The following is a 13,029-nucleotide window of genomic DNA, read 5'->3' on the forward strand; positions in this document are numbered from 1 at the left end:
TCGTGTCTGTTCGCTTTTGCACAGAAATACACGCGGGCGTGGCCGCGGACAAAAGCTATAGACCGGCTTAAATAGCAGAATTAGTTGGCAAAAATGAAAGAATTTTTGTAACAAGCAAAATTTTATTCTTTACATTGTTTGTGAATAGGATGTTTAATAATAATAATAATAATGAATATACATCTTAACAGTACGATGCGTATAGTGTAAACATATTTACACGACACGTTCATGATTTATGAAAATAAACGTGAAACAAGGTTCTGACTGCATGTCGATATTGGAGACTTTATAGTACATAAGTATATTTTGCACAAAACCATGAGATAGTGGTATAGGTTATATCAGGTAACTGGCAGTGTATAACTTATTTGGGTTAAGTAGAAAAAAGATAATAGTTATATTTTATGACATTAATTTATGGTCGTATATATATTATAAGTTAATATATTGTGTAAATAGTTTTATGAAAACACAATTTTGAAAATTTACAATTTTCATAAGGGTGTTTTTATTTAACTAGGTTTAAAGAAATAAATACCTATCTATCTATATATAATTTTGTGCAAATACATAATATTTTATTTACTGTAAAATATGTCAATGGATACTAACTTGGTATAAGACATACAGTCAAAAGTGTGAACTTTAGTACCACTGAACACCATACAATTCGAAGAGTCACACGTATCATAAGAAATTTCCTTGTATTCAATAAAATTACATAATAGTGCACATTATACTTAGTACTTGAAATCACTAAATAGCTATATATAAATTAATCGATGGTCCTATGAATTTTGAGTTTGATACGTTAAGCATGGAAACTTTTATATTTCGTTTAAAACTTCGCGCTAAATGCAAAATTATGGTTGGTGCGAGACATTCTTACGAATGGTGTTTTAATTTAGTTACAACAATCGCTGGCAATTGCTATTGAGGTTCGTTTGAACATACAATCGTATGTTTAGATTTTCAATAAATTTCTGGTTATAGAATTCTATAGAAATTTTCGACAAAGGCCTCAATACTTTGGACAAATTATTTTTTTATTACCTGGAAATCTCCATAGGTTATATTATGTATATATTAAAAATAAAATTAACTGGATTAATAACAGACCCATAACATAATACTTACGATTATACATTTCAGATATATATGTTTTATATTGGGAACTCATAACACGTTCATTATTATACATGTGCGTTAGTAATAGATTAGTAGTTCGTTATAATTGAGCTGAAAACATACTTCTGAGTCGGTTTTATGCCCGGACATACTCAGCTTTAAGCTGGGTACTATCACTGTTCTTTAAATCTCGTACACTACATATTTTTAACATTACCGTTTTTTACTTATGTTAATTGTGTGCTCTTAGGTTTGTTTTGTTTATTACATTAATTTATAAGATCTAGATCGATTTTATATACCCGACTGGAAAAAAGGGCTGACGTGTACCTATTTCTGTTAGATTAGAATAAAATATGTCTGTGAAAAGATAAAATTTCTTATTACAATAGTGTTCTATTTGTTTTTCCGTTATATGGCATTAACTACAACAAAAAATGAAATATTCCTATTATAATTGCCCTGAGGAGCTCTCGTCTTGAAGGTTTGGATATTTATATCCTTCTGTGAGATATTACTAGACCAGCCTTTAGGGCATTGGAAAGTTTTTTTTAATAGACTTGTCAAAATTATGGAAATAACGTTTTATTATTATTTTTTTATTTTTATTTTCATGGTCTAAATAATGATTTTAAATAAAATGTAGTTTTTTGTAGGAAAGAAACGTGTGCAATAAATCAATTGAAGTATTAGGGTATCCATTGCTCATAAATATATCATAAAATTAGGAAATAACAAGAAAATGATAAAGTTCATCGATCGAGCGAAAAGTTTGCAATTTTAAGATTTAAGTTCAGTCTCAATGAACAGGCCATTATTTTTTTTTTCTTCATAAATTTACCAAGTTACACACTATTTTACACCGACCTCCTAAGCAATGAATACGAGATAAGACTGGCAGGATGGAAATGGAACGTTATACAACTTTAAAATAATACTTTAAATTGAAAGAATATTTTGTTCCAAAATTAAATTAAGTAATTATGAATTAAAAACAAAATGTTACATTCATTGCACGAAACTGTACAATTCGGAAAGTGTCTATGATTACGGGTACGTAAAAAGTTATGTCATTTTCGCACGACAACGAATCATTTAGACATCAAAACATTGACTTAATAACGATTACACATACATTACGAAAGAGACACAGAAGCTAATTGGTTCGTGCACACAAAGATAACGTCAGTCTTTGAACAGTCAATCACATAAAATTATTGCTGAATAACAGTTTCACATATCAAGCTCCTAGCTTAGAGACTACGTAGGGGTCACGCTAAATAAGGCAAATTGAGTGGAGACTACTTAGTGTCAAATGTGATCTGGGATTATTTTATATTCTATATTTCTTCTAAATCATAAAATAATTGTACTCACTAAATATTATCGAGACTTTGTTTCTAAACTAAATTATGGAATAGGGTAATATGGCTAAGTAGTTATTGATATAGGTACTAACTACAATATCTAATTTCTTTCTATGGGATATTACTCATGCTATATTACGCTGAATATGACACTGAATGGATTGTAAAGTATTTGGTGATTAGCTTCATTAATATCAAGAAGAGTGCCTATATTATTTAGGTATGTTAATAAAGAGTCTAAAGGTTAACATACGTACAAATAACCCTGATTAATGCTATAAGGATCGAATAATTCATATATTGGTTTAAATATAATATTGCAGAAACTATTCTATTGGTGCGTCAGGTTAAAAAATATTAAGGTACCTATAAATGACTTAATGTTATGCGTGCTTATACTCATACATACGATTGTATATAAGTAATTGTGCATTTGGTATACCGATTTTTTTGGGCCTTTAATTTTGTTTACATTTTTAATCTTAAATTTAGACATTTACATTTAAGTATTTGACATTTCATGAAAACGATTAATTTCTCTCATATCCCTTTATTTACACTTAGTAGCTAAATTTTATATTATTCAGTTTATCTATTTACAAAACAGCAAAAAGTGCGCAAAACGATTTCACAAAATATGCATTTGAGCAATACGTTAATTATATTTACATAAAGCATATTTACATAGTATACAAAATATGTACGAGGCGAAAATGAAAATAGTAGAAAACAGGAAATATTAACAAGGGATATCAAAAAAACAATAAGAAATAAATATATCCTAAACGAAACAGTAATATTATTATTCTATGCGTCGTAGAGTTTGTGTTCTAATATTTACCTACTAACATCACTAGCTACAGTAAAAGATAATCTAAAAACAAGTTATTGCTATTAGATAAATATTTACACCTAGAGCATAATGACAGGAGTATCTAGTGGAAACATCAAAAGTCAAACTGAAGAAAAAGAAACTCTTATTTATATTCATATTCTACATCTACACAAAGTTACGCCTACCCAAAACAAATTTTTCTACCGTTTCGTGTTTTTTTAAATTTTATATCACATTAGATTAGAATCTTGTAAATGTACTATTCGGCGTGGTTGTCACGACCTGTCAAATATGGGAACTATCAGTTTTGTCCGATTAAGCAACTTCACTGCCATTTTAGTTCGTGGGATTTTTATCTTTTAACTCTAAAATTATTAGGTACAAACGACATAACATTTGCCAAATTGTTGAACAAAATATATTGCCATATAAATAGTCTTATTATCAAGATTTTTTTTCTGGAGACTTAAATTTTGGCAAGAGATCATAACCTTCAAAGTCCTGGGTTCAAAACTCCCAGTCCTCGATGGTGTACCGTCAATCTGATACGTCATGACCAACGGCTGTATTTAACGTCCTTGTCTCTTCTCCGAGTGATCTATCGTAGCGTCTCTGTCTCGTGATTTTGGGCCTTATGCCTAACAGAGGGGCGGAAATCGCGTGGGTGGGCATTCGCGCTAAGTCCTTTCTGCCTTGGAGAAGGGGGGATGTTACGCTGGAGGACTCGTCTCCTTCATCGTCGGAGAGCGCGGGGAAAGTTTCCTTCATTTTGAGGCTGCGTTCCAGTCGGCGTAAAAATCTGTAAACAGGATTTTAGAATGTTACAAGAGATTTGGGCATAGACAATTTAAGTACTCTTAGTTTCTGTATTGTGGTTTAATTAATTTATTACAATAACAATGACGAAGAATTACAATAAAAATGAACGGAAGGAGCTTTTATACTCGCGTAGATTATAAAAGTTAATTAAAGGAAAAAAAGGCTATAAACTGGAGATTTTTCTCATCGGCGATAGGCTAGCAACCTAATGATCTAAATTCCACTAACAAGTTGGCCGTATACAACTAAATTTGGCCTTCGAGTTTTCAATTCTTGGTCCTGTCTACCTCGTAAGGAATATAGACGTGACATTGTATGTTTTCTATTCTTACCGAATTTGGTTGCTAATAGTTCTCAGTTTATTGACTTTCGGCTTCCTGGCGTCCTCCGTGAGATCCAAACTGGACGATATTTTGGACGTCGTGTCCTGGGAAGCAAGCGTATTGTGGTCACACCAAAAATAAAGTATATATGGACCTAGTAAGTAGATATGGACCTAGGCAAGCCGTACCATGCTTGGAAATAAATTCACTGGCTTCTAGTCGTACCTACATTAAAAAATACGGTTATTTTTTGAAAAATATCCTTTGCTTTTTCTTTATACATGGAGTCCATTATTATAGGAATATTATTCACCTATCTTTACTCCATTTATTACAATTTCCAAGTGTCTCAAAGGTAAACTAGCAAACAATACTTTGCTAAGCATAAAAATGTACCTATTGTATCATCAAATGTATTTTAAAATTCAATAATGATTAAATAAATAAAAAAAATACCTATATTCGAATATATTTTGTTTTAATATTGGTCGTTCGTGTGCCAGTTTTGGGTACGCTACGTCGAAAATCGTCAAAAACTAATCTACTAAAAATTTAGGTCATTCTGTTATAGTCGATGAGTCTAAGATTGTTAATTTCATTTTGTACTTACAATATTTGTTGATTGCAATAATTCTACAAGTTTACGCATGAACAAACATTACATGCTAATGTCTAAGATACCAATTACAATCTAATCTACTCTGGGACCCAGCTATAACTACCTGTAATCGTTGTCTCAAAGACGTATTCAATTAAGCTATATTTAGGAATGTTTGGATGTAGGAAGTATTCGTTGTAGTGAATCATGATTACAGGTATCAACATTTTCATCCTTGGTTACATTCAATACATATATTTTTATTTTATTTTACGTCAATAAGTAGGTACAGTCTCTCACAAGCACAACGAGGACCATCTGGTACAGGAAGTTACACATATTGCACGAGACTCTGTTCAGCTTATTTCTTTTTTGTGTAAGGTCTGTGGCTTTTAATATGTTAAGTTAGTAAAAATTATTCTAAAAGAAAGCAAGTGTCTTTTCTTTTCTAACATAGGTAACAATTTCGATAGCGTCCTTTTAATTTATGTTTCAAATGTGTTGAAAATATGTATTGCATGTAATTCTACAATCGAACGCCTAGAGGATACAACACGAGCAAATACTGAGGTCCCCGTCTCTTTACAATCACCTCGGAACTACGGCACTTTTGTCTTCGAAGCGGTTTCCTCAGCCTACACGGCTCTGCTGGCTGAAAATACACATATCTTGCTAGCCAAGCTGAATTTACAGCAATACGCAAAAGATAGTTTGAAGCTGTAGAGGGAATTCATCGAAAACCCAAACCGAAATTAGTTTTTTCTTCCCAATTCTGTGTTTAGTGTAAATTATATGATTTGTCTCTAAAAGAATCATATTAATTTAAAAAATAGGTAACAAAAGCAATACGAAGTAATCATTATTATATAATCAGTTGTTGGTAAAAAACGATGCATTAATGATGGTATTTCTCTCTACCCTCAGTTTATAATTCCGCTAGTTTCACTAATGGAATTATAAACTCGCGGTTCTTACAATATACGATTTAAGGCTTTTATTTAAAAAACAATTTCACACAAAAGTTACGGTTACAGCTATTACTTTTTAATATAACTTTTCAGTACCTGCATATCCAAGTCAGGCAACCGCAGCTCCCTGGCAGAAGCGATGGAGGCGACCGACGCGTTGGACACGGAGTCTTCAGAAGATGAGGAGGACGCTGGTGCTGGGGCTTGAGACCGGGACCGGCGTCGACCGAACTTACGGCCGCGCGAGGACGCATCCCGGCAGCCCGGCACCTTCGGGAGACGAAATGACAATTTGATGAGAGGAATCTAAGCGATGATCAATGGTATTCTTTGCAATATTATCGATATTATATTATCTTTGCAATATACACATTTAGCTACCTACGTTTTTTTATTCGTACGTTTAAACTATTGCTATTTGTCTAGCTATTGCATATTATATACTCTCTCTTTTAAAACAGCGGAGCCCAGGGCCTGCTTTCATATCAATTTATGATCTTTATTTTTTAATCTTTCGTACTTTTTTCTTCTCCACTTCGCAAGGTCTTCAGCATCCTTAATAGTCTAGATCAAGACATTAACATTTATTTAAAGACTTTTGTATTACTAACATAAAATTAATCATAAATAAGTTGTTGGCTGAAATAGGAATTTTACAGGCAGATAAACCGCTCATCCGATTTTGTGATCTACATAGGTATCTAGGAATGGTGTAAACCATTTGTAACATATCAAGACGACCGCGTCTTGATATCTGATAATAATACGATTGAGACGTTACCTCTAACAAATTGTGCATAGAATGCGGCATATGCGGCAGCGATGATTTGGCTGTTCCCGTAACTTCATGCGAGGAAGTTCTCGTGGTTCTTCTATCTCGTTTCCTTCCAGACTTCTTCTGTGTGTTGTTACCCGATTTACAATTATTTCCTTTCACACATTCGGAACTCGGGAAGTCGTACAAACCATCAGAATCCGTAAAAGGCAGTTGTCGCCCATAGAACTGAGGAGAGAATCGTCCTAGACCTGTTTTATCACTTAACGGACTTTCGCTTCTGGAACTAACAGGACTCAATGGTCTACTACAGTCAGTCAATAATGTAGGTGGTCTCAAACTAGCCTTCTCATCTAAACCTCTCTCGACACTAATGCATTTCACTATCGAACATTTGGTCACACCGCTCGGTGAGCACAAAGTCGTTTGAGGAACATCCAATGTCTCTTTTAAAACAACCAATGTTTCTAATTCTTTGGCGCTAGTTGGTACGTCATCTACTCTTTCATCAGTACCTATACCTTCGTCGTTTGATTCTAGTAAGGGATCGTCTGATAAAGTTTCGGAATCTGATCGCCCTCTTCTCCGCTCTTTGCCATCATCATTGGAAGTTGTTGGGCTGGAGTTGGTTTTCATTAAAGGTCGTCTTCTGGATTGAAAACAAGATGGCCCTCCTCCGGACCCGGGGTCTTCCATCTCCGAGGGACATAGAGGGTTACTGGACCCACATCGTGATGGCCCTGGACTTGCCATGGAACTGTATCCGGATGAGGATAAGTTGGACTCTGATGGGGCTCTTTCTCCTCTCGCAGACATTGAGAAAGGACTTAAGTAACACATATTACCGCTTGGCGGTGGAGGTCTAGGAGACATCGGTTCGTCAGACTCTTCGCTGGCATTGTATGTTACTGTTATCAACGGAGGTGGTTGGAATTCTAAATGCGGCGGTGTACGTCTGGGAGGCGGTGAACCCGGAGATGGTCTTTCTATAGTTAAAACTGGTACTCTTAAGCCAGGAGGCGCGGGGGATGGAGAAGACATTTCTCGTTCCGAGTCTTGGCTGTGTGTGAAGCTAGGGCTTGGTGAATCAGTTACCAATGTTGAAGGCGTCGGCGTGTCTGTGGTTATTACTGGTTGCCGTAACTGCACATAAATATATATTTTAAATGTACTTTTTAATTTTGTATCAAAATAATTGAATTATAAATTTCATTTATGTGAATTTAAGTCGTAGTTTAACTTTCGTGAATACTTTTCTAAATCTATGATCTATGAATCGGAGGTAAAATCATAACAAATGAAATAAAAACTTAAGCTTAAAATACCTTTAATCTTAATCCTGTTATGGACCTATCAGGTTTGGTCTCGAACTTGATTTCATCCAACTCGTCTTCACTTGGTGATATGCAGGTAGCTGTAGATTCACTTTTCGTATCTGGCTCCATATTCGCTCGAGGCATACGAGGAGATGGAAGCGGAGTAGGTAAAGGTGTAGGCAAGGGCGTGGGTAATGGCGTAGGAAGTTCTCGTATTGGTGATAAGCATTTGTTTATTGTGCTTGGGACTTCTAGAAGGATGGACGGAGGATGTAGTAGGTTACTGCCCGACGATGATGACTTGTGAGCGCTGAGAGGATCCAAAACCTGAATGAAATATCTCGCGTGAAAATCAGACAAAGCACCACTGTACAGACTTCAAAAACTAATAATAATTACCTGTATTTCTATTGTATTATGCGGCCTTGTTATCGGCGAATCAGGAGCCAGTGAGGGTATGAGTGATGACGCTAATGATATGTCGTCAGCATCAACTGTGTCGTCTTGCGGAGATGACGCTGACGGTGTGCTAGAAATTGAGACGCCACCAGATGACGCTCGGGAAACCATAGCCGCTGATGATGATGAGAAATTGCGAAACATTGCTAGTATTGAATCTGCACTTGATATTTTCGGCTGCCTGTTAACAAAATTAAATATTGATAACTCATTATTGTAGTCTGACTAAATAAGAATGAATGAATAATAAAAAATCTACCGTACCTATATGAGTCATACCTTGAGTATTTTTTCAAAGCAGCATTTGCCAGGGTGAGATCAAGACTGGACATTGAATCACTTCCTTGATTACTGGAAGTGCTGTGAGGTGATCTTACTTCGACGCCTGGCGATGGCGGTGTACTTGACGCCTTTGCTCTCATCCCTCTATCGGCTATCACGGCCATTGGAATAGCTATAGTATTGACAATGTCAACGTCTGAGCTAGAACTCATTTCTGCTGAAACTTTGTTAAGTAATCTAGCAAATGTAACTTTCTTTTCTAATTTTGGATCGGAAATGTGTCTCATCGATGGAGAAGTAGACGGTGTTGATGCTTCGCTAGCAAATGATGTCTCCTTATTATCAATTCCATAGTCAACAAAGGCAGGGGCACTTTCTACCGTACTTAGAGTTCTTTTTTCCGACATCTGGATAAGCTCCCCCATTGTAATTTTCTTCGAATGGTCGTTCGCTGATGCCGGGCTTATAAGCTGCTGTAGTATTTGCTTCTTTTCTGCTGCGTTCTTTTTCGTAGGCGTGGAGTTGTTGCGTTTTTTTCGTGGCGATGGTGTTCCTGTCCAGAAATAATTCATTGTAACAATTATCATCAGTTCAGACTGTTCTAATCAAGCGTGTTTTTACGACATCGAATCCATGACAAAAGCTACACAATATTGAGAAATTTTAAAAGGGTTATTGAACATCAACAATCATTGGATATGCTCAGGTTTTCAAGATCAACATCATGCCTTTGATCTCGTGTGCAGCTAATGGAAGCCAATTCTTTAGGGGTGCCAATCGTATATATTAGAATTTTGATTATAGTGCCAATTGACGTATTTCACGAGTGTATTTCGTGTGAGTCAGTTTGCAAGTGTTATTGTTGGATGTTGTTGGTCTAACAGTTATAATTAGTATTATTAGTAACACTTGTCAAGCAACACTAAAAGCAATCGGGTTATTGAACATTGTTTAAGACCTAGGTTCTATTAATCATCTATTAGGACAATGTTGTGCCGAACACATATTACAAATAGTAAGAGTATTTGTTTAAAGAAGATAAAATGCAAAACACTGTCCTAGTGCATGCTCAAGCAAAATCTTCTAGTGTCAATAATCATCCAATCTTCGAACCGTATAAGAAGAAGAAATATGTACAAAAGAAGAATAGAATTACAAATAGAAGAAAGAAGAAGACAAGAAAGTTAACGGTATAAAAATTGGATTTCGTATAGTTGGACGATCTAAAAAGGTGTAACGAAGGAAGGAGCGGCTAGATCGAGCATTGTGCAGAGTCAAAGGTGCACACATTGATTGAAGTATAGAAAGAGATAGCAAACACTGCCGGCTAGCATTCCACATCAAGTGTAACTCAGGCAACACCAGTGCTTATAGGTTCAGACACCGCGCTTTCCGCAAAGACGTTTGATGTTACGATACTGCAAGTTGCAAATTAAATTAGTATTGACGTAAGCATGATTTCTATCGTATATGGAGATCATGGAAATGTACGAACTCATGTAGATTTCAGATGGAAAGAATTTAGACAATGGTCGAAACATGACTTTGTTTCCTCAGGCAGTTAAGAGGTGCCATATAACATAAAACATATAATTGAAGTTGTGCTGATTTTTCGACACAATAGTTAATCAAAAATATCAAAAAGTATTAATCAAAAAGATGAAAAATTAAATAAGATCTAATTGAAAAAGTGAGATGACATGATGAAAGAATCGGTTTGGCCGATGCGGAGAGCGCGGCGTTCCGGCCGACATCGGACACGCTCCACTCCTTACGTCCGGGCGGCGGCTTTAACAGATCGTCCAAGCTAAAGGTGCGCGCGGCTCGCGGGTGCGCCGTGAGCCCCGACACCGACGGCTTGCGGATACCCAGCCGCGTCAGCAGCGTGCGGTGCGCTGCCGGCTCCCGCAGCGGCGCTGTGGACAAACGCCGACACCTCAATGTCCGCAGACCGCGCCGGACCACGCCGGACCGCGCCGGACCGGACCCGCCGCTAGCGCTCCGCCTGCGGCACCGCGGCGTACCGCTGCCGGCCGCGCGTCGCTAGCGCCACACACATAGGATTGCCAGACCACGCTACGCCCGGACATACCCATTGGAAGTCCAGAAGCACACAATCTTTTTTATTTTTTAATGATGGCCAGCAATAATAATGAATTCCTTAGGAATGTCCGGACGATCACTTCTGACAGTCCTGTATTCCTAATGAACTATCCACAATTACTTTAACTTGATTTATATACTTAGGTGTATTTTTTGTTTACCAATCGGGCTCTAGCTCATTTCATACATAACATATTTTTGATTTGTACAAAGAATAAAACCATTACAATCTAAAATTTGAACATAATTTTGAATTACGGCAGTTAAAAGAATTGTGCGAATACGAAGTCCAGAAACCACAGATGCTTCTATCAGAATAACATCTAAGCTAACGTTAACCATGCAACTGGACTAACAGATGCTCGTCTCGCTAACGAATAGTTTCTGAACCCGTTGTTCTAAATATAGAGAAACAATTAGAGAAAAAAAAAAGATGAAGTACTCAAAACGTGTCCTTACCATCCAATAGACAGTGCGTTTCGAGAAAATACATGAATATAGCAGAAAATCTGATAAGTATAAAAGCATAATTCGTTACTGTGAGTTCAACAGCACCATTTTCAAAGACAAAAATTACTTAATTACATAATCTGTGTATACTCAGTTACGTGATTGTGGCAAGCTTTACGCTGTGTGCTGTACCATCGACAAAATTGATAGGTGTATTGTTTAGTAAATCCATGAGTCAAATATTAAATCATCCACATATAAAAAGTAATTCCTTATGGAAATTATTCTTGATAAATTAATCCATTACAGAGTCCCATTTTTTTCGCAATTGTGAATACCCATACATTATGCGATTATGAATAAATGACATGAAACGTATATACCATTTTCTTAATCTCGAAAGTATTCCTGCACCTTTTTGCCCTGAGATTTTAATATTAACAACATTTAGTTGCTGTTATTTTGCTTGAGCCTCGCCATTTAAATTATTTCTCGAACGTGTTATCTTTCAGATATGTTGTCAAGCTCTTTTTTTAGCTTTTTTTTAGAGATCAAAGGCTGTTTTCAAATCATCAACGTGTTAACCTATGAATTTCATCGATTGCACCCAAACGGGACTTCGTATTAGAGGCCTAAGTATTGTTATTGCAATCATTGTACTTACGTCTGGCGCACCGGTCGGCCTCCTCTGCCAGAAGTTTCTCTATCTTCTCTGGGAAGTGCCGCTTGGCGCACCAGATGAGCCCTATCATCCCCAACACTACAAACACTGTGATCAAACCAAGCCAGAAAGGCTCTTGCAGCATCCGAGTCCCGAGGCCTACGATGTTTGGGCTCGGGTTTGGGGCTTCACATCTGTTGGATGAAAGAGATCGATAAATCGTTTATTCGACTGTTACAAAAACACAAATAATTAAAAAAAACATACTAATGACATACTCAAATACAAATTCAATATTTTTGATTGAAACCAATTAATTGATATTTATTGCGTTAAACATGGTCCATTACATTTTACAAAAGGTACTTACATTTTTGTTGTAGCCAAGATTGCTTTAGTATGAAGTCATGGTGGAGGAGACGTTATTTATTGAATCGCGAACTATTGAAGTTTTGAGGTATGGATGTATGGAGTTTAGTCGTATGGTATGAAAGTTACCGTTTGCCCTTCCACGAAGGGTTGCACTGGCACACGAAAGTGCCGTCCCGCTCGAGGCAGGCGCCGCGGTTGTTGCAGGGCCGCGCGGCGCACGGCCGCACGCGCTCGGCGCAGCGCCTGCCGCGCCAGCCGCGTGCGCACGCGCAGCTGTACGCCTCTCCGGCCGCGCCGCTCGACAGCGACAACGAACAGTTGCCGAACACGCACGGAGAGCGTTCGCAAGCTGTCAGCATGCAGAATGCTCCTGAAGAATGATTTGTGTATCATTATTATAGGAGCATGCATTAAAACATTGAAGAGATTTGTCAGGATCGTGGCAAGTGGATATCCTTAGTCTTGGCTACCCCCATGGGAAACGGGCGTGATAATATGTAAGTATGCGTTTTTATGAAAAATTTAACACATCAGTTAACATGAGACAGGTAGAAGTGGAGACAGACGTGC

The 13,029-nt window shown here is 36.9% G+C and overlaps 1 protein-coding gene across 6 annotated transcripts in view; it reads right to left on the bottom strand.

Moving 5' to 3' along the window:
• Nucleotides 1–122: 122 nt before the first annotated feature.
• LOC128672974 (uncharacterized) overlaps nucleotides 123–13,029 on the bottom strand; it is a 197,933-nt gene continuing 185,026 nt past the window's right edge. The window contains exons 21-31 of one of the 6 annotated variants that reach the window (XM_053750525.1): nucleotides 12,586–12,829; nucleotides 12,091–12,281; nucleotides 10,649–10,789; nucleotides 8,871–9,426; nucleotides 8,532–8,772; nucleotides 8,142–8,459; nucleotides 6,823–7,959; nucleotides 6,138–6,311; nucleotides 5,666–5,725; nucleotides 4,485–4,579; nucleotides 123–4,132 (exon numbers count right to left, since the gene is read on the bottom strand). In XM_053750525.1, coding sequence (XP_053606500.1) covers nucleotides 3,871–4,132; nucleotides 4,485–4,579; nucleotides 5,666–5,725; nucleotides 6,138–6,311; nucleotides 6,823–7,959; nucleotides 8,142–8,459; nucleotides 8,532–8,772; nucleotides 8,871–9,426; nucleotides 10,649–10,789; nucleotides 12,091–12,281; nucleotides 12,586–12,829 — 3,419 coding nt within the window. In that variant the 3' untranslated portion in view covers nucleotides 123–3,870. Of the gene's footprint in view, nucleotides 4,133–4,484; nucleotides 4,580–5,665; nucleotides 5,726–6,137; nucleotides 6,312–6,822; nucleotides 7,960–8,141; nucleotides 8,460–8,531; nucleotides 8,773–8,855; nucleotides 9,427–10,648; nucleotides 10,790–12,090; nucleotides 12,282–12,585; nucleotides 12,830–13,029 lie in introns of all 6 variants that reach the window. The other 5 variants (XM_053750524.1, XM_053750528.1, XM_053750527.1 and 2 more) reach the window with 5 other exon arrangements.

Source organism: Plodia interpunctella, chromosome 10, assembly GCF_027563975.2.
Source record: "Plodia interpunctella isolate USDA-ARS_2022_Savannah chromosome 10, ilPloInte3.2, whole genome shotgun sequence".
NCBI classification, from domain to species: domain Eukaryota; kingdom Metazoa; phylum Arthropoda; class Insecta; order Lepidoptera; family Pyralidae; genus Plodia; species Plodia interpunctella.